Below are 21,579 nucleotides of genomic sequence, written 5' to 3'. Positions count from 1 at the left end.
CCAAAGCATTTTAGATTTCATTTTTTTCGGCATTCTTCTCAAGAAGGTGGTGAGAAATGGTTATTTGAATTAGGTATTTGAATTTAAACAGTGATCCATACCCAAATTTTTTCTTGTGTATTAACAATAGGAAAATGATCTTTTGGGGGGGTTCTGGTGATATGTTATGTTGAATTAGGTATTTGAATTTAAACAGTGATCCATACCTAATTTTTTTCTTGTGTATTAACAATAGGAAAATGATCTTTTGGGAGGGTTCTGGTAATATCTAACCAGTCATGATCACATTTAGCTCTAGTTGATCTGTTATCCCTGTTGATTTGTTGGCCTAATCATGCCTGTTTTAGTACTAACAATGTAAAGCCAGTATATGAAATTATTCATTTTATCTGCTGATTGACCATGGTTATTTTTCTTATTTACTGGATCCAATATTTTCCCCTTAGGGTATTAACAATTGATTTTTCAAGACTTTTTTAATCAATAAAATGGTATTCTACTGACTGACTTTTATGAATTTAGGAAAATTGTGATACTACTTAGGAAGATTGCCTTTTTTTTCCCTAAAAAAAAACTTATAAAAGAATTTTTGCTGAATGTCAAGAGCAACTTGATTCACCCACTACCAATAAACAAATTTGCGAAGACTTATTTGAAGAGGCATCACCGGGAGCGGTGATTTCATCAAAGTAATAAAACTATAACTTCTATATAATTTATAGTTATTTTGCATAATTTATATTTTTTCTAATTTTAATATCATTTTGTTAAAACATCTCTTTACAATCTGCTGCAGATTTAAATGAAATTCAACCTGCAAAGAGACGTCGCCTTATGTAATGTCTAATGTTGATTTATTTTTATATCTAATGACGTTGTTTATATATAAGATGGTTTGCTTTAAATGCTTTAAACTGATTTGCAGGTTCGATACAGCTTCACCAAATGAAGACAAGTGAAATGATGATTAATGCTACTGATTACTTACGTTTATAATGTTAAAAATGTGTTTTGCATGAAATTTCTTAANACTAAAGTAAATATTCGATAAATCTAGATGTGTATCAATTTACCTCCCTATGGTTTTGTTTTTATTTTTTCGGTAGCTTTTTCCTTAACATTTCGTTAAATTATATACAAAAAATTTCAGATACACATCTAGATTTATCGAATATTTACTTTAGTATTCTTTAATTTTAACTTTGTCACTGATTTAAGAAAAAAAATAATAATAAAATTGATACTAAAAAGAGAAAAACAAAACCACAGGGAGGCAAATTGATATACTTTAAACCACAGAATACTAAAGTGAAAAAGTGCGAAATCACGGGGGGTTTTTGAAGTTTTTCCTTAAAATTATTAATCTATTTTCAGACTATGATTAGTGTTATATTGTTTTATGCTTTAATTTTAAAAACAAGTTTGCGTCAATTAATATCGAATTTGTGAGTGGTTGTGTTACTTTTCACCTATTGTCATTCCTTCTTATTTTCATATGTTCTCCAAATTATATTTAAACAATACATCTTAATGCTGAAGTGAAAAAATTATTTTTTCGGTTTGAAGCATCTTATTGTTGTATTTTCGTGTGACAATGGATATGGTGTTCTATGCACTTCTTGCAGGCGTTCCACATTTATTGTATACTGCTCTTAACTTACATATATTAAAATAGTTAGTAATCATTCAAGCTAAATATATGTTTACATAATTACATATTTTTTTGTGATTCCAAATTACTTATATATATATTAAAATAATTAGTAATCATTCAAGTTAAATATATGTTTGCATACTTCATAATTACATATTTTGTTCTTATTCCATCTTATTTTTGCAAGGTAAATCAATCTTGACTATTATTCTTTTGCCTCCTTTTACATACATATGTGTTGATAGTTTAATTATGTTTCTTTTTTCCTTTTTCGTGATTATATATTAAAATTCAAATTAAAATATTAGCGTCAAAAATGTCCACAGCGAAGCGCGGATTCAACACTTGTTATACTTCAATGCCGAAGTACCGTAGATGATGGAGAGATAGTATTCAATGGATTTTATTTTATTGAAAATTTCAAATTATGGTAAGTCATTGCAATGCAATACGACAATTCGTGGTGCCCAAGTAAAGTCGGTAGTTGAGTCACCATGATTACAAAGTAACTTTCCTTCATCTTTATCTGCTACTTGGCCGTTACCAACATAAATACTTAATTAAGTAGAGACAATACATGATGATGGAAATTAGGGTGCATTTGGTTTGTGCTATCTTTTAAAGGTTTCTAGTAATCCAATAGAAATAAAAAAATATGACGGTGTTTGACTAAACGCACTAAGTAATCTAGTTGGTAATATTGAATTTATTTGGGAATAAGATTCATCCCAAAGCACTAATCTCATTTCCTTGAGGAATGGTGGATATCCTATAATATAGACTGGGGTAATCATAATATGTCTAATCTCTTTCTTTCTCCCTACCCGTCGGCTAATTGGTATTATTTTTCTTTATACTATAACCTCACATCTCTCTCTAAACTTATCTTTCTTTCTAAAATTTAACTCTTTTTCTCTCTCTAAACTAAGCTTTCTCTCCCCCTCCTTTTCTAAAATCTCAACTCTCTCACTCCCTCTAATTTCGACTCTATTTCTCTTATACTATTTTTTTAATTATGCTCTATTTTTCTAACCTATGCTCTCTCTTTCTTTTTTCTAAAAAAATGTTGAAATTTTTGGTAGATTATCTAAAATTAATTTAAAAAATAAATAAATTAATTGTATATTTTTTGTAATCTTAAATAATATGGCTAAATAATATGACCGTGTGAACCAAACACAGAAATTTCACATTTTTAGTAATAGAATGAATAGGAATAAGATTCTCAGACATCTTTTCATTCCTAGTAATCTTTCATAATGCGAACCAAACGCACTCTTAAATTAAAGACCATTAATCTGATGGCTTAATTATGATTTAGTGGTGGTTCACAACTGTGTTCGTGTTTAATCCGACTTTAGTAAAAATTGCATCGGATTCGCTTAAACCTGAGTCGTAATTAACTAACGGGATTTACATTGGATGTCATATCTGGATATTTTTTTAAGGAGAAATTCAAATAAAATTCGAATATGAATTCAAATATTTGAATTATATTTGTTATATATCCATGTGAACCGAGAGAGGGTATGGTTTGACGCGAATCTGCGTCGGCACAGTTCTTCGTAAATCTGATGTACGGATTTATCGCAATTGCACAAAAATTGAGGAAGCGTCGAATTGGGAAAATTCAAGTTTCAAAAAATCCCCCAACATTCTATGTTTCAATTCGCGCAAAACTGTGTGTGGGGGTGCCGTTCTGTGTTTTACGCGTGCTGAGAAGGGCTTGGTTAAGATTTTTGAGTTTTTGTGGGGTTTTTCGCAATTTGCCACATGAGGCCAACCACTTGTATATAAGTATTCCTTTACCTTTCTATTCTTACCTAAGTGTTCCCTTACCTTCCTATTATTCTTAAATTTCTCTTGGTTTCTTTTTTTTTTTTTCACTGTTTTTTTCTAAAATTATTATTTACAATTGTCACAAGTCCGTCCGAAATTCAGTGGAAACTCGACTGAAAAAGAACAAGATTAAACATTTAGAACAAATCTGCTACCTTTCCCGCTCTGCTGCTTACATGCGTGCCTTTCTCAATGTGTAAGGTCTAGCCTTTTGCGTCTTGCTTTGCTACAATGGAAGAATATGCATTGCGAAATGTAATCAATCACATGATTCTCAACATCTTCAACCAACTTGCACATGCCGTGCAAATAGTAAATCCCAAATAGCATGTTGCAAGTCTACAATCCAATTCCCTACTCTAGGGAAGGAAAAAAGTAAAAGAAAAAATCACAAACATATACAATGTCACCCTATTCAAAAAATAATAATAATGATGAAAACCTACATATAAAGGCTAGTTTTGCGTAGATACAACTTCAACAATCGGCCAATGGAAAGTTCAAATGAATATTCTGAGTACCATCCTCAGTTACAATTGTTTGCTGGTTCTCTCAGATATCACACTAATAATTACAGAACAAAAAAATCAATGCGTCCACCTCCAAAATGCATATACCACCACAACCGTAATGATCATACCGGCATAAGCAATCCACTTGTCTACACGATGACGCCTCTCAATAAGCTTTAAGACAGAATTAGACAGACCCACTGTATTAAGGATGTCCAACGCTTTCCTTTGTGCTCTCTACAGACAGACATCAGTTATCAGTAAAGAAAAGAACATCTAATAGTCCAAGGAGAACTCGACGTTCAAACTTATATTGACGCGTGGGTCTATTTGGATGCCACAACATGTTATCCAATTGAGATCTGGTGTAGTATGGTGATTTTTTGTTTTTCTTTTGTGATCACCACTTACGAGTTACATTCTTAACTATCATGAAATGTTTGATTCTTCCATCTTTTCCACATAGCAAGTACCACCTGTTATGTGATTTATTATATTAATCATTTAAAGACACTACAACAAAATTAAGTTTTAGTGGCAATTTAATAGCGGCGATTATCGAACAACCGCTATTACTTATTATTTAATTATAGTTTAGCGGCAATTATTTTAAACTACATATTTTTACCGACTAATACTTATACATTAAATATATTTATTTGGAGCCCAATAGTATCCTAACCCTACCAACCGTTCCTAGAGCAAGTGGCAAAGGGCTTAGTGGTTGGTACCCGAGGTTCCGAGTTCGAATCCTAGTTGATTCACATTTCCAGCTAAGTTTATTTCTAAATGAAATAAACGAAACGGATAGTGTGCTACCTATCTCTCAAAAAAAACAAAAAGTATCCTAACCCTAACCCAACCCACTCCCACCCCACCCGAGCCTCACCCTTCGTCGACTTCTCACCACGCTCGATCAACCCCGCCTCTCTTTCCCAACAACCTTCGCTTATGCGCTAGGATCCCTGGGTTCGACGAGAGAGCTCCGAAACCCTAGCAATGGCGATCTCCTCAAGATTGAGATCCCTCCTCGTTCTCCTCGTTCTCCTCCTCCCCCTCCTCTCCGTTTCAATGGCAATCGCGAGCTCACAAGATGGTAAGCCTCTCGCGGCTCAAATCCGGCGCTAAGAGAGGTCTCCGTCTCCATCAATCTCTACAACCAAGGATCCGCGTGAGCTTCCCCCTCCAAAATCTTGCTTCTATTTGCTTCAATTCACTGTTCTTTACTCAAATTACTGGTTTGATCGATTATTTGATCTTTTTTATAAAAAAAATCACTGCTAATTATTGTTTGATTTGTGATTACTTTCTATTTAATGGAAGAGGATCAAAATTTCATACCATATGGTCTATAATGAGGTATAGGTATTAATTTAGCTTAGATTATAATGTTCAGTAGATTAAGATGCATTGAGTAATTATATGGTTCGTGGGATAAACTAGGATAAACTATGCATTTATTTATGGTAAAAATATATTGAGCTTATCTCAACTATCACCGATTTTGATCTAACTACCTAACTTTTAAGAATTTTGAGAGGGGGATTTATGACGAGGACAAGAACGTAGAAACAACAAGAAACCAATGCTTCCACAGAGCCAAGCAGGAAAAGTTTAAAATGACATATTTTCAGGAAAGAAAAAGAAAACATAAATATCTGAAAAGTTTCAAAGAGGAAATCTGATCGAGTCTGTATGTTTATGTATCAGATAAAAGCATAAACTAACAATGCTCATTAATCTGTACAGCTTTCTTGCCATCGGAGAATAATAATAAGGAATATACATAACCTCATGAACTGTAAACCTCTCTAAACTTCAATGAAAGGGGAAAAGAGAAATTAGAATTGAGGAGATTCTGTTGAGTACACAAATATGTTTTACAAAACGTTCTATATCTACTTTCCAGATATAATAAAAAAAAACAAAGGTTTGAAATTTGGCAGCGTCTAGAAATTTAAGAGAAGCACATGAATCTGAAATTTTCAAGTTCCAGTACTCAATGGGTCCCCTCATTCAACATTCATCATGAAGTTCTGAATATCCTTTGAAAGTTTTCAAGCTGAGTTATTTGTTCATCATGTTAAAAGAGCTACATCATCCTCTTAGAGCATTCATATTAAACAATCTTAAAAGTTTTCGTGAAAGATTTTAAACCCAATAAACTGTTCATAAAGCATGAAAACTGCAGCTAATGCAATAGAAGTTGACTCTGTAGTATATGAATATTCAAACAGAAGAAACTATTGAGAGAATGGATACTTTTGTAGATATCAACCCTATTTTATTTAATAAATCAACTCATATTTAATTGCACAAAAAGAAGGATTGGTAGTATGAACCACCAATAGAAATAGAATTTTGAGTCTCAATAATATTTTATTCATCTGCATAATAATATTTTGAGTCTCCGCATAATATGCCAGTTTTCTTATCAAAAGGAAAAAAGAAGAGCTCTCTCCCGCCCAGATGCTATAACTGCTAAAGCATCTTCTCTAATCTCTACTCACCTCTAAAATTGTCACATTCGATCTCCCTCTAATACTTTCGCATTACCTGTTTGCATTGCCTCTTATTTACAGAAGTCCAGGATAAAGTTAGCTACCCTACAAGGAAGTACTGCAATGGAATAAGCAGTAAACAATGCATGACCATTTTTTTTTTTTTTTTTTAAAAAGGAAAAAGAGGTTACATAACAGCTAAGATTTTCTCAGACTTTCTACACATAACCAGCACAAACTTTCACAAAAATAAGACAGCAGCAAGTGCAATGGAGAAAATAAGAGAGAAGCACATTAAACGGAGGCCTGTCCAAAACTTCTTCACTAATATGGAGCATGCTGGTGCTTCCATGTTGAGGAAATGGCACCCAGCTTACCAGTCCTAGCGAGCAATCATCAGGTATGGTGTGGCATGGATTATACATGATAGTTGCTATCCCGGTATTATACTAATTGGGAATGTTCTATACTTGATTCCGAAAAGAACAGGATCTGACGCCGAATAGCAACCATATTCAATCCATAGCAGGGAATTGTTATCATATTAGCAACAGATGCACATACATCTAACATAATATTGCAAAAGGACTCGCGTGCAAATTCTGTCAAATAAGATGTCACTCATCTTAATCAGTCTAAACATTTGTTCTCCAAACCTGTATTATCAGCTTATGATCTAATCCCAATAAACTCTTGTTGTAGTGTCTAATTTTTTGGATCATTTGATGTCATTAATCATTACTTGCGCTTTTAGGTTGCTTTCAAGACAAAAGTCTTCCATCCAAACATCAATAGGAATGGTAGCATTTGCTTGGATATTCTCGAGGAGCAGTGGAGCCCTGCTCTAACCATCTCTAAGGTACAGCATGTGCAAAATGTTGAAAACAAATTGATCTTTCATAATGTGCTACCAGGTTTAACTCTTGCCGTCACTGACGTGTTGTTAATTAATAATTATTCAGATGATTACAAATACAGAACTTCTCTTCATGTACTTGGAATGCATTCATTTGAAGTATAGAGAACTGCTACTGAAAAGATTGTCATTTTGTTGGTTAAATCAATGCTGCAATGTGATTTGTATTGATAAAAAATCTGTGTCACTAAGTAATTTATGTATGCTATGTAACAGGTATTGCTTTCGATTTGTTCTTTGTTGGTGGATCCGAACCCCGACAACCCTCTTGTCCCGGAGATCGCCCACATGTTTAAGACCGACTGAGCTATGTACGAAGCCACAGCTCGTAGCTGGACACAAAAATTATGCCATGGGTTGAAGCTCCCATGCTTCCCTCTCACCTCCTGTCACCTTAAGTGACCCGAAAATCGTGTTCTAAAAGAAAGTAAAGTTCCTCATTCTCTCTACTGTGAATTCTATTTTTCTCAATTCTATGCAGGTTTGTGCTCTAGTTTCTATTGTTAAAATTTGTATGGATAAGGTAATGAGAACATGGCATGAATATATATATATATATATATATATATATATATATATAGTGTGTGTGTGTGTGTGTGTGTGTGTGTGTTTTGCTTGTCGTGATCAACTTCATTTATTTTGGTTTCTCTTTATTGAAAAGTATTTGAAGGATCTAAAGGATGTTATGCTTCTTGGTAATTGGTCATTTACAGAATTTTTACTCAATTAGCATCTTTGTTGTCATCCTCTCAAGCATCAGTTTATATATTCTTGTTGCCTTGCCTTTCATCTTTTACGCAAAAGCGAATTTCCGATGTGGATACGAAAAGAAAAAAAAAAAAAAAGCTTGTCATCATTTTACTATTCCAGTTGAAGCCCAACTTCACTGGCTGGGCATTTGTTTATTATGACATCTCATTAAGAAAGGTAAGGATCATATATTATTAAAGACCATATGATGGTTTTAGTTAAATTTTATGAATTAAAGCTTTTTACTTAAGCTGTTATTTGGGCTTGTGATGGACTGGGCCTGCTTAAATATTCGGGAAAGGTATATATATATATATATATATATATATATATATACACACACATAACTATCAGCCCGTTGCACAATAAATATAAATTTGTGGGGTATTAGTCCATCAATGTATGTTTGTGTCATTGTGTGTGCAGTTAGGTTTGGGTGGTGAGGGTGCTATCAAGTCTTCACAATAAACACTTATCAACACGTCCATCTATATATGTATTCTTCATAGGAAAATCTATAAACACTTAGGGGCCGTTTGGTTGGATGTAGTTGCAGAAACAGTGTAGTTGGAAATATATGCAGTTGCAAATGCTGCAGTTGTAACTACACCTAGTCTGTTTGGTTTTATGCAGTTACAACTGCTGCAGTTACATTTTTTCTGTTTGGTAATATGAAGCTGATAGTTGTATTTGTGAATTTTGTCATCTCTTTAGATAGAGTGGTGAGATTACCTTTACTAAACATAAAATAATTGTATAAGTTTATTAATCATTTAAATTTACTATTTATAAATAAATAAGTAGATATATATAATATTTTTATATTTTTCAACAATTCTTCAACTTATCAATCGACACATTTAAAATTTTTAATTTATTTAATTTTAATATGTAAATCAAACTTTAAAAATTTAAACGATTCTCTCTTTTTTTACTCAAATTTAATAATTATAATTAATTAAAACTTATTAAATTAACATACACGATCACATTCTATAAAAATTTAGAAAAAAAAACTATATTTATATTTTAAATAAAATAAATTTAAAAAAATTAATTTTTTGCACAAAGCTTGTATTGTCTAAAAAATTTTATTAGTATGAGTTTATTTACAAGTATTTTTATTTACATATATACGTATATTATTTATTTATTTAGCTATTTATTTATTTATTTATTTAATTTGTGGGTGATCCTATTATTCACCAACTCCTGCAGTTGGAACTATGGCCAATTTGGATGTAGTTCCAACTGCAGCATTTGGACCTTCTTGTGCAGTTGGAACTGCAGCAGTTGAACTCAACTACACTAAACCAAACAAAGAAATTGAGGCTGCACGCATTTGCAACTGCACTGCAGTTGCAAATGCGTGCAACCAAACAGCCCCTTAGTGCTTTTATTGCATCTAGTGCGAAAATGTGTGCTTTTGAAGTGTCCTGTTGGTGAGGGCAAAAATTCTCGCCATTTGCTCCCTCTGTAACGTTCTATAATTGTGTTGTTAGTCTCTTAATTATCAAATTTTTTTAAAAGTTGTAATTCCAGAGCTGTTATTAATTTATTAACCATATGCTAAGGCTTTCTACATTATAGTGTGCAGAATTTGATAATGGAAAATATTGAAAAGCTACCAAACTCTAACCGGTAGCTCTAGACATTTCATCCTTCGAACACCAACTAGTAGCTCTAGACATTTCATCTGCCAACCATGTAACTTCTGTTTCTTGAATAGAAAAGTTTTCTAGAATTTGGAGGCTAAATAAGCACTTACCTTACTTAGCTCTATGTCTTTGAAGGAGTTTTGTTGTTGGTTCGTAAATTAGGATTAATGTTATGTTGTTTCCTTACAGGATTTGCACGAGATATTGACCAAGCTGAGAGATGAACATCACTATTGTCTTTATTCTGGATGCCAGGTAAATAGAGTGCTTCAAAATTAGTTTTAATAGAATAATTTTTTCTTATGATTCTGTTTATCTTTTTGGTAAATAAGTTAATATGTGGTCATTTCAATTTCCCAATCTTTCTACTAGATGTCAATCCTATTTTTGACTTCAATTTGGTAATTCTTATCAATAGATGATTTGCGGGGTTATGGTAATTCTTATCAATAGATGATTTGCGAGAACCCCTTAAGTTTAGTCCCTACCAATCTAATCCCCAAACATATAACACTTATAATCCCTAAGGGTTAAATTTTAGGAATTTACCTTTTTCCTGGGGTGTTTGATACCTAATCCAAATACTGCTGTTAAGTACAGAGCTTACCATTGGGATATTATACTATATATGTAGGGGATATGGGATCTTGAGCGTTTGAGCAAAATATTTGAATTCACATTGAAAAAGAAATCCTTGTGAGGCAATTCATTTTCTTGTTTAAATTTGTATTTTTGCTAATTTACTAAATAATTTTGCTAGTGCTTATCATCTCCTATAAATATAATGTAATTTACTGCAATTTTTTCCACACCTATTCAATTCTGAAAATAAACACATGCTTATTCATGCCACTGATTGCAAAAATATTATTTTGGAAACAGGTTCTTTGGAGCTTTGTCATCAATATGAGCAAGCTTTCGAAGTGGAACAAAGAGTTTTAAGCATTTCTAATTTGGGGCTTTTTCGATATTATAGGTGTTTAGTAGTGTCATTTAGAATTTGTTATTTTTTGGTTAAATTTTGAACAAAGTATTTTGTTGTTAGAACTCATGTCCGAAATTTAATTTGAATATTAAAATTGTAATTTGAGAGTAAAAACTATTTGTTATACAAATTATTATGCTCTTTGGTTATTATTATTTTTTAATATTTCAATTCATTGGAGCATTTAGTTGTGGATCAAGTATTTTAATATTAATTGTAATTGCCGCTATAAGCTTCATTTATCAATCATTTAGTATGTTTTTGGTGGCAATTATAGTTAATTATAGTCACATTTATAATAGTTGCTATTATATAGTATTTAGCGGCATTTATTTAGACTTTTACCAACTGCCGAAACAAATGTCACTATAACTTTTACCAACCCTACCAATAGCGGCAATTATCATAATTGCCACGAAATCATTTAGCGGCAATTATAATTGCCGGGAACTTAAAAAATAATCGCCACTAAAACTCAATTTTGTTGTAGTGAGATGTCATGACACGTAAATCATAAGCGGCTTGAGTTTCAAACTGTTGTCAGATTTGAGATCTATCAAACTGTTATTCTTGTATCAAAATATTTGCAGAGAAGTACACAAGTATCTATGAATGAATGACAAGAGAACTCTCGAAAATATCATTCTTGTTTTTCTGTGCTATAGAAGCCGCAGTGCTTCATATAAATCTGGTCGAACATGCACTTTGCAGTGACAGAATTTAATGTTGCCACCTAATAAATTTGTCTGTCCACATGCACATATATACTTGAAGCATATACCGAAACATTATGTGTCAGCTCAAACAATAGGTCTTTCATCAACTCAAGCATTAAGTCCACCAATATAGGGCCCGCGCTTCGCGGTGGGTAGGTAAAATTTCAACCAATTAAGATATAAATTTGTCTGTACACATGCACATATAGAGTTGAAGCTTATACCGAAGCATTATGTGTCAGCTCAAACAATAGGTCTTTCATCAACTCAAGCATAAGTCCGCTAGTATAGGGCCCTCGCTTTGCGGCGGGTAGGCAATATTTCAATCAATTAAGATATATATACTTTTAAGATTAAAAAAAATTAACAAAAGAAACCAAAAAAAAAAATCTATACAATAGTCTTATGTACATTATAAAAAATATATATTTTATTAATATTTTCTTAACTTTCAGTATTTGTAGACTTAAATTATTGTAATAATTTTGTTTAAAATTTTAATTAAATTAATAGTTTTGATAGTTATTCTATAAATATATTTTTAACTAAAAAGTTAAAGTCACAGTACTAATTTCAAATTGACAAGTAGGCTAGGATGTCTTTACTTTGTAAAATTGATTAAACTTTGTAAAATTGATTAAAAAAATAAGAAACTATTAGATGCACTTGGTGTATATTAATACTCCATACACCGTAACTTATATTAGATGACTAATGTTCTAATATCAAAATTTAATTAAACATATCTTATTACAAAGTCTAATAATTTAATTATGTTTAGTGAATTAATTTTAAAATCTTTTTAAAGTCGCTTTACAGTGCAATAGGCACATCCAAAATTTTTATTTGTCATGTAGCAAGCTTCTATTAGTCCATGACTTAATTGGCGAAACCAGTTTTTTGATATGGCAGATCTGCCAAGTCATGCATTGTTGTATAGATGCACAAAATTTAAATTCTTAAAGGTTAGATAGTTGAATCAAAATAATTTATATATCCATCAAGTTCCAAAATTTTTAACAAAAATAACAAACAAATAAGTATTTTTATTATAACTAAACTCATATCAGTACTAATGATATAATTAATAATAAAATAATTAATTCAAATCTTTTCAAGGCAACTTATTTTGCGGCCAATCTTGTTCTTCACGCTTGCACAAAGCACATTGAATTTGACCATCAATTCTTGCGCGAAAAAAGTTCAGACTGGTGATTTGGATTTGGTTCATATCTCTTCCGATAAGCAACTTGCTGGTATTTTCACCAAACCTTTATCACCATCTCGATATTCCATACTGCGCCTCAATCTTTGCATCCGTCCGATAGATGCTTAGCTTGCGGGGGGATGTTATAACATATTTAGCATTATTCTCTATATTAGGAAACTGTATATTACTATTATATACATAGTAGGATTATATAGTATCTAATTCCGTTTGTATTCTTACTATACGAGGCTTTGTTACTATTTTTGATATATCTCTTGTATTATATATTTGCATCAGTACAACCCAATAGGGCATGCTCTTTTGCGCTTCTTTCAGTTTCTTTCACATACAAAATTTGCAAGTCAAGATTATTCCCTCCAATAACATAAATCCTTAAATATTTTAAGGCCAAAGATTAAAAAAAAAAAAAGAAATCAAACTTAGTTAACGAAATGATAAAATAAAAGAAAAAAAAGAGGAAGTAACTAACCCAAAAAAACACTTAGCTGTGCATGCATACATAAGCTCTGCGCCCCTGATGAATTTTTTTCTTTATCTCCTACCACCTTCTCATGAGAATGCAATGAAGAAAGGAATATTTTCTCCCCAACTTCATACCAATCCCTCCTCCTATGGTGGAGGTGAACCGTTGCAAGTGATTGCTTCATCCTTTCGCTCGCGCTCTCGTGAGCTCCAATCCTTGTCCAAACGTTGATGCCTCTGCCAATCTCACTGCGATCCTAATTGCAGAAGCACATGAACAACGCCGGGGAGAGCCCGGCGGCAGCGTTGCCACCGTCGAGTGGAAATTCTCACAGAAGAGGTGCAAATACAGAGGTAGATATAAGAGAGAAAGAGATATGGAAAGAAATGAAAGATATATGGTAAAAATATGTGTGAAAGAGAAAAAGATATGGAAAGATATGATAGAGAGAAAATATGGCAAAGCTATGAGTAAGAGAGAGAAAGATGAAAAAAATGAGAGCGAGAGAGATTTGAGTAGATTTGTGAGGCATTGGAGGAGGAGAAAGAGCGAGAAGGGATAAAATCGAGGAAAGAGAGAAAGAGAAGGGATAAAATTGAGGGGAGAGAGAGGAGGGATCAATACATATATTAAATCTTGAGTTCTGAAAGGAATATGTGTCGCTCTCCTCGCTCGCCCCTTTCCTCCCTCGCTCACTCTCTCCTCGCTACAGATGAGATCAAATGAGATCCACCCCGCTCCAGCTGAGATCTGTAGAGTCGTACACGAAATCCACAGAGTTGTAACGCCCCGACTTCCCAGGGGGTCACCTATCCTAGGACTACTCCCGTCCTAGCACACTTAACTCTCTTAACCTCTTGGGTCTAGCCACCACCCAAAATGCTTAAGCCGGGTTAAGAGTTTAGCCCTATTATATCTTATATATAGAACTATCTGGGTCTCACAATCTCCCCTCCTTTAAGCCCTGACGTCCTCGTCAGCCTCAGACTCACAAGTACCAGGCGATGTGAGACTCGTCTCGCTAGCCCGTCATCCAGACCCTGGCTCAGCCGAGACTCATCTCACACTTCCGGCTGGTAATTGGCTCTGATACCATCTGTGACGCCCGGACTTCCTAGGGGGTCACCCATCCTAGGACTACTCCCGTCCTAGCACGCTTAACTCTCAACCTCTTGGCCTTGCCACACCCAAAATGCTTAAGCCGGATTAAGAGTTTAGCCTATTATATCTTATATATAGGACTAATGCCCCGGTAGCCTTCATGGACATGATGAACAGGGTCTTTCGGGCACACTTGGATCAGTTTGTCGTGGTCTTTATTGATGATATCCTAATCTACTCGCGGAGTGATGAAGAGCACGAGATCATCTCCGCGAGTACTGCAGATACTCGGAGCACAAAGTTATATGCTAAGCTCAAGAAGTGTGAATTCTGGCTTCGCGAGGTCATGATGCGATCTGGGTTATTGTTGATCGACTGACGAAATCAGCTCACTTCCTGCCGATGCATACGACGTGGTCCCAAGATCGACTGGCACAGTTATACATCGACGAGATCGTCCGGCTTCATGGTGTGCCAGTGTCGATTGTGTCTGATCGGGACACTCGCTTCGTTTCCCACTTCTGGAGGAGCTTGCAGCAAGCTATGGGTACGAAGCTGAACTTCAGTACGGCATTCCATCCCCAGGCCGACAGACAGTCAGAGCGAGTCATCCAAACCCTGGCTCAGCCGAGACTCGCCACACATTGTCCAGCTGGTGAACCGGCTCTGATACAAAATGTAACAACCCGCCCACTAGCAATAATAACTCGTTGGGCTTGGTTGGGCCCAACGAGTTATTATTGCTAGTGGGCTGGGTCGTTACATTTGGTATCAGAGCCGGTTCACCAGCTGGACATGTGTGCGAGTCTCGCTAAGCCAGGGTCTGGATGACGGGCTAGCGAGACAATCTCACATGGCTAGTGATCTTGGGCTGTGTGTGTGATTGGACTGACGAGGACGTCAGGGCCTTAACGGGGGGAGTCTGTGACACCCCAATAATCCCACATCGGATGGGAATGGGGTTGTCATTGGATTTATAAGAGACTTAGACACTAGTAATAATAACTGGGCTTAAGCATTTTGGGCCGGTTGTTGTGTCCAACGAGTTATTGTTGCTAATGGGCTGGGTCGTTACAAGAGTACGTTGTCGTACCTTCGCCATACGTTGAGATCTAGCTCCGCGTTGCATCTCCTACAATCCGCGGTGGATTGTCCGCTCCTACAATGGCCCCACTTCCCTTTCTCCATGTGCGAGTCAGAGGGTTGTCGGAGAGGTGTTAGAGTACGATACTTGGCGGCACAGCTCCCTTCCCATCTTTCCTCTTCTACAATGGCTCCCCCTCCTCTTTTCCCCATCCTCGCAGCCGCCGGAGGTTCATCGCCTGATGCCGATAGGAATGGACGGCCATTATGGTAACCTACTTCCCCCCCCCAACTACTACGATGGCCACCTTCCACTTTCTCATCCTCCCCACCGCATTGCCTATAAATACTCCTACATCTATGTAGAGGAGGCTCAATATCTTGCTAGCTTTCTTTCCCAAGGTTTATTTTAGAAGTTAGCATTTGTGAGAAGGAAATTAATTATAATCTTTAGATGTAGAATACTAATGCATCAACCAATTACCACATTAGCACAACACCGCATCAACCAATTACCACATGCCAACTAACGAAAATGAAATAAGTACACCAAACAAGATATCAATGCATTCAAACAGGCCCTATTTTTTCCACATAGGACCTAACTTGCAAATTGATTATATTTGATCTCAGATAAGCTCAAGTCAATTAAATTCATGCTAATCTCTGATTTTGATTATGTCTCATACAAGTAGGTGATCAGTAATTACCTTCAAGCGGTCCCTCTGGTCGGCATACTTCGATAGAATAGCCACTCCAGTGGCATAAGCTTCCTCGAGTATTATGGAGGAGTTTCGAGCTGATTGCATTGCTTGTGCTTCCTCATCAAATATTCTCAAGACATGAGAGGAGTCCCCATTCTGCAACAACCATGTTGAATCCATTCATTGCTATCAATCATACATGTAACCTCTAATATTCCATTAAAACAGCAAGACAAATTATCCTTATTTCATAGAGGACCAACAACTATGCAGGGGAAAAAAATTAACTGATATTAAAACTCCTTTTTTATATTCAAAATCAAGGAATTCTTACTGCTCTTTCCAGTAACTCTGCTCTTTCTTTAGCTTCGACCATTCGCTTTTGTTGGCGCATTAAGTGCTTGTCAAGGGTCTCCTTCAGTGAGTCAACCTCTTCTGCTAGCTGTTCCAGTTTTCTGTAATGACATATAATATGTCAAGGATTAGTCATCATATGTAAAGAATTATCAAATCTTTGCTGTTTCTGGTCAGAGCTTCTAAAAAGGCTCTAGCCCTGCATTATGTATTTAGGGATAAGGAAGCTTAGATGGTAAAGACTACGGCAATAAGTACATATGTTGTATGGCAGGGAAAAAGAGAAATAATCCATAAGCTCCAGCAAAGAACAGTTTAATGCAATATGAAAGTCTACCAAGAAGGAATATTATTTTCACATTTAATTTTGAGTTCGTCAAAAGGTGGAACATGATAATGGGAAAACAAAGTAGGCGTAAGGAATGTAACACAAAATGCAAAATAGTTTATGCCATGACTTAGTAACAGATAATGTAGATTCAGGCTGCTTGCACTTTGTGATTTCCAGGAGAGGACAGCAGGCTATAGATGCTGCCAATCAGAATATAACAGTGTCAACATGCCCAAAATAATTTCCCATAATACAGAATGCCTGTCACTACTGTTAGTATGGCTATAATAATCCAAATATAGGCAAAAGGAGATAGACAAAGTTGAGCACATATTATTAGATAAGCTAGTATCCTTGGATCAGTACGTAGTTGTTTTAGATTATAGGCATTGGTTTACAGCAAAAGGCAAAAAGCCTCAAAATTTGTTAAATGCTTGCCAAAGAGCACGAACAGTACTGTGAATATCTAATTACAAAGCAAACAAAATGAGTTAAATAGTGTGCGGCAACCTGTATCTCTTTTTCTTTTCCTTGTTTTTTCCTGCTAATCACAACTTAAGCGTCCTTAGCATTCTCTCCATTTGGTTGGAGAAAACCTACTTTGAGCAAAAATTAGTTGAACTGCACTCATAACCGAGATAATGATAGAGCAGCTTAGTGCATTGGTCATATAATGTATCAAAAGTGCATGCACCACATCTCAAATGTACAAGAACCATCAGTCGTTATACGTTACAAGACTTATACATGGCTTATTTTACCACGTATGAGTCGCACAGCATCATAATACTGAATAAATATCTCACAGCCACTACCACTAATCAATGCACGCAAGATCAAAACACTAAATTTTATGTCTTAAAATTTTCAAATGCTTTACTAAATCAAGGAATATATCTCAAAATCAACATAATTTTTCTCAGAGCAAATGATCATCAGTTCTCATTTGTCATTCTTTTGATATTAGTCAATTGAATTACGAAAAGATAAAAAAAAAGGGTTCAAATTTTCTTTGTTCTCAACAAAGGTACAACAAGTTGATGTGGCTGAGTGGAAAATTTTGATCAAACTACCATGACTAATCATGTAATTTCAACCATTCTAAAAAGCCATGTTCTGGCTCCAACCTCCAAGCTTACAATTTTTCTCATGTATTCAAGAATCAAATTCCATCCGAATTTGTTCACTCTGCGCAATGAATGCCTCACAAGTATGAACCAAGGACTGCATAAAATCATTATATTTAAAGGGATCATCCAGGAAAACAATCGTAAATAAGAGAAACCAACTTCCACGGAACCTTAATTATGCTAGTGAACTTTTCTCAACGCATACATCTTTAATTAGAACATTATAAGCAACATAAGTGATAAAAATATCAGTGACAACAATCTCTTCAACCACTGATACCCGCCAATTTAGTATAATTGGGATAAAAATTTCAAATTGAATTAATGAAAGAAAACCAACTGAAATTAACAAGCACAAAAAGGGATAAAACATATAGCAGCAATATCTCGGCGGGTTGCATCTTTTACCCATATTTGAGAAATTGATCCCAGCAAATTCGTCAGCTCGACGCAAGCTCATTCCTCACAATCAAGAGCCAACGACTACACAAAATCGATATACGACACGGAATAAGCATAGGCGAAGAAAGAAGGAACGAGGTGAGTTACCACCAAACGCACATTAATTAGATAATAATCGTGAGAACGCTAATCTTCAGATCAAACCAAATCATGAGCAAACCATTCTTCAAGTCATAATAACATTCCCCCGATCCCCTAATTTCCCATCAATTCAATTCTGCCTTATTTAAAAATATATAAATAAAAATAAAAATAAATCTCCAGATCTACCCAGTGAATAGCAGCAAAACCTAATCAAGTTTAAAATGGCTAGGGTTTCCAGATCAGTTACCTCTTCCAGAGATCCCGCTGGCCCTTGGCGGCGACGGATCGCCAGAGGTGATCCATCTCGGCGCAGCGTGACCGGATCTGGGCGATATCCCTCTTGATGGCAAAGGAGAGCTCGGGCAAATCGGCGCCTACCCCGAGCGAGGAGGGGGCACGCGAGGACGAGGAGGAGGACGACGAGGAGGAGGAGGACGATTCGAGGCGTTCGAGCCTCTCGAGCCCATCCCTCGTGCGGAGGAGGAGGCGACGTGCGCTCTGGTAGATCTCCGAAAGGGTTCCGCTGCCGCTGCCCCCATCGCTGTCCATGGGGATCGTAAGGACGAGGGCTTGGGGATCGAGAACAAAGGAAGGAGGAGCTGCAGGGGATAGCATAGTTAGTTAATTCGGATTCGGCAAAAATTCGGTAAATTCGTTGAAAAATACGGGTAAAAAATGGATTCACCAATTATTCGGATACGTGATTTATACGGATATTATACGTTCACCAATTAAAAATTCGGGATCAAAAATTCGGCTATTAAATTAAGTTTTTTTTCTCTCAAGATTTATGCTATTAGCATAAATACTCATAATTCTTTAAGCTAATTAAGTAAAAAAAAAAAATAGCAAACTATATTATGCCCCAAAATAAATAAATAATTAAGCAAATAGCAAACTCAAATCTGTATCTCCCTTGGTTTTTAATCAATGCTTATGCTTGTGACTTTCAAACCTTACTCACAACCTGCCAGGCATATCAAACCTTTTGAGGTCTTAATTCTTAAAACCTTATTTGCTGATTATTCTTGTATGCTGGATATATTCATGTATGCTGTAGAGATTAAAGATAAAAAAAGAAGTAATGAATCTTAATAAATGCATGTTTACAATGATGCTCAATGTTGTAGTCATGGTCTTCTTACCCAAATTCTTACTCAAAACCATACAGTTAGCAATTAAGAGAAGATGAAATAAAGGAAAGGGAGAGAGAAACTAAAGCATAAAAATTCTTGTAAAGAACCACCCGATTACTGATCCATCGTTGGAGAGCGGAGGCGGAAGCGGAAGCGGAAGCGGAAGCGGAAGAGGCGACGAGGAGGGTTCTGATTTGTGAAGAGTGAAGAACCCGATCTTCGATGTGACCCCGCGGGGGCTTCCGATAGCGTTCGGCGAGCGGCCGGAAGGGAAGAGGGGGAGGGGGAGGGGAAGGGATGGGGGCTGGGGTCGGTGACAGGGCCGCAGGGGTGAGAAGCTAGGGCAAAAACCTTTTGATCGAGCGATTTTTTTTTTGGGGAGGGGGCGAACATGAAGGCTTTTTCTTTTTCTTTTTCTTTTTCTTTTTTNGAACTTAAAATACCCCATGTGATTTCGCACTGATTTTAAGTGTATCAAATTAGCACCATGTGGTTTCGTACTTTCTCACTTTAGTACACTGTCGTTTAAAGTGTATCAAGTTAATATCTTGTGGTTTCGCACTTTCTCACTTTAGTACCATATGGTTTAATACTTCGTTAAATTATATACAAAAAACTTCATATATCCTACCTAGGTTTATCGAATATTCATTTTAGTATCCTTTAGTGTTAACTTTGTCACTCATTTAACGAAAAAAATACCCCAAAATGGATAATAAAAAGAGAAAAATAAAACCACATGGCACTAACTTGATACAAAAATAAAACTACAGAATACTAACTTGATACACTTTAAACCATAGGGTACTAAAGTGAGAAAGTGCGAAATCACAGGGTACTAATTTGATACACTTTAAACTATAGGGTACTAAAGTGAGAAAGTGCGAAACCAGAGGGGTATTTAAAGTTTTCCCTTTTTTTTCCCTTTTTCTGTTTTGCCCGAGCGGCGAGCGCGACTTGCAAGTCGCAACGAGCGAGCGGGCGTTTTTTAGGCGAATTATTCGAGAATCTATAATTCGCGAATAATTATTTTTATTAAAAAATCACGTTTTTTTTCGAATTCTTCGAAAAATACTTATTCGGCTGATTTATTCATGTAGTATCCCTAGTGGCCAGCAGCTGTGAAATTACAGCATCTGAGGCTTGTCGACACATCTGGAGAGTGTGGGGATAAGTCCGAGTCATGTTGGCTCGAATTAGATGCAGAACGGATTCGTTGCAACGCGAGAGCAGGTTTTTAGCATTGAAATCTACAAATTGTAGGTTTTCAGCAATGCGTACCGATACCACGCAGGGGAGTACCGGTACCACAGTATAAATTTTCCGACTGCTCCTCTCAGGTTGCACATTCTGCTGCGGGGTACCGGTACGGCATCGGCCTGGTACCGATACTCCAGGGTAGGTGAGGGGCCTTTCAGTCTTTTGTTGCCTCGTTGTCTTCACCCCTTTTCCACCGCTTCTTATAGGATAGAGAGAGGCTGGAGAGGGGATTATTTCTGCTGTGCTCCCTCTCTCTCTAGTTCTTGAGTCGTACGTGGTGGAGGCTTCGAGTGGAGCTCGGATCGTCGCCGACATCGCGCAGGGGAGCCGTTCGAGCGCGCGACGGTCGTAGTTGCGTCGTTGGGAGGCCGGGCGAGAACGTGGTTCCTCTCCTATCGACTTCTCGTAGGAATTAGATTAGTGTTTCGAGCTGGGTTATCGAATTCTATGGATTTCCTCCTAAGCCTAGTTGATGTCAACATATATATTTTTAGTCTTATATATCATGTTATTTTAACTCGAATTCATCGATTTGCTTGCTTATTGAAATCTGAATTTGGAGCATATAGTAGAGATTTAGATAAATTATACATGTTGGACTTGGAATTGACTTAGGAGAAAACTATCGATTTTACACCGTCATTTCTGAAACTGCCAAATTTAGCTTTAGGAGCCGTAGTTTGTTTGTATCGCCGCAGTTTATAAGCGG

General features: G+C 35.9%; 2 protein-coding genes across 3 annotated transcripts; one reads left to right on the top strand and one right to left on the bottom strand.

Annotated features, from left to right (window-relative positions):
• Positions 3,774-20,016, bottom strand: LOC109719477 (membrin-11-like). Of its 2 annotated transcripts, XM_020246198.1 has the most exons (5): positions 19,721-20,016; positions 18,722-19,073; positions 16,448-16,568; positions 16,120-16,269; positions 3,774-4,242 (listed from the first exon to the last, which is right to left on the bottom strand). In XM_020246198.1, the coding sequence occupies exons 2-5, from the start codon at positions 19,021-19,023 to the stop codon at positions 4,081-4,083; spliced, it is 735 nt and encodes a 244-aa protein (XP_020101787.1). In that variant the 5' UTR covers positions 19,024-19,073; positions 19,721-20,016; the 3' UTR covers positions 3,774-4,080. The 2 variants fall into 2 exon arrangements, with proteins under 2 accessions (XP_020101787.1, XP_020101786.1); XM_020246197.1 differs by lacking the exon at positions 19,721-20,016 and having other exon boundaries at positions 18,722-19,188.
• Positions 6,793-8,349, top strand: LOC109719478 (ubiquitin-conjugating enzyme E2-17 kDa-like). The gene is made up of 3 exons (XM_020246199.1): positions 6,793-6,906; positions 7,261-7,365; positions 7,639-8,349. Exons 1-3 carry the CDS (start codon positions 6,868-6,870, stop codon positions 7,726-7,728), a joined length of 234 nt encoding a protein of 77 aa, XP_020101788.1. The 5' UTR covers positions 6,793-6,867; the 3' UTR covers positions 7,729-8,349.

Source organism: Ananas comosus, linkage group 13 (assembly GCF_001540865.1).
Source record: "Ananas comosus cultivar F153 linkage group 13, ASM154086v1, whole genome shotgun sequence".
Taxonomy (NCBI): domain Eukaryota; kingdom Viridiplantae; phylum Streptophyta; class Magnoliopsida; order Poales; family Bromeliaceae; genus Ananas; species Ananas comosus.
The sequence above is the reverse complement of the archived record's forward strand: the minus strand, read 5'-3'. Positions and strand labels throughout refer to the sequence as shown.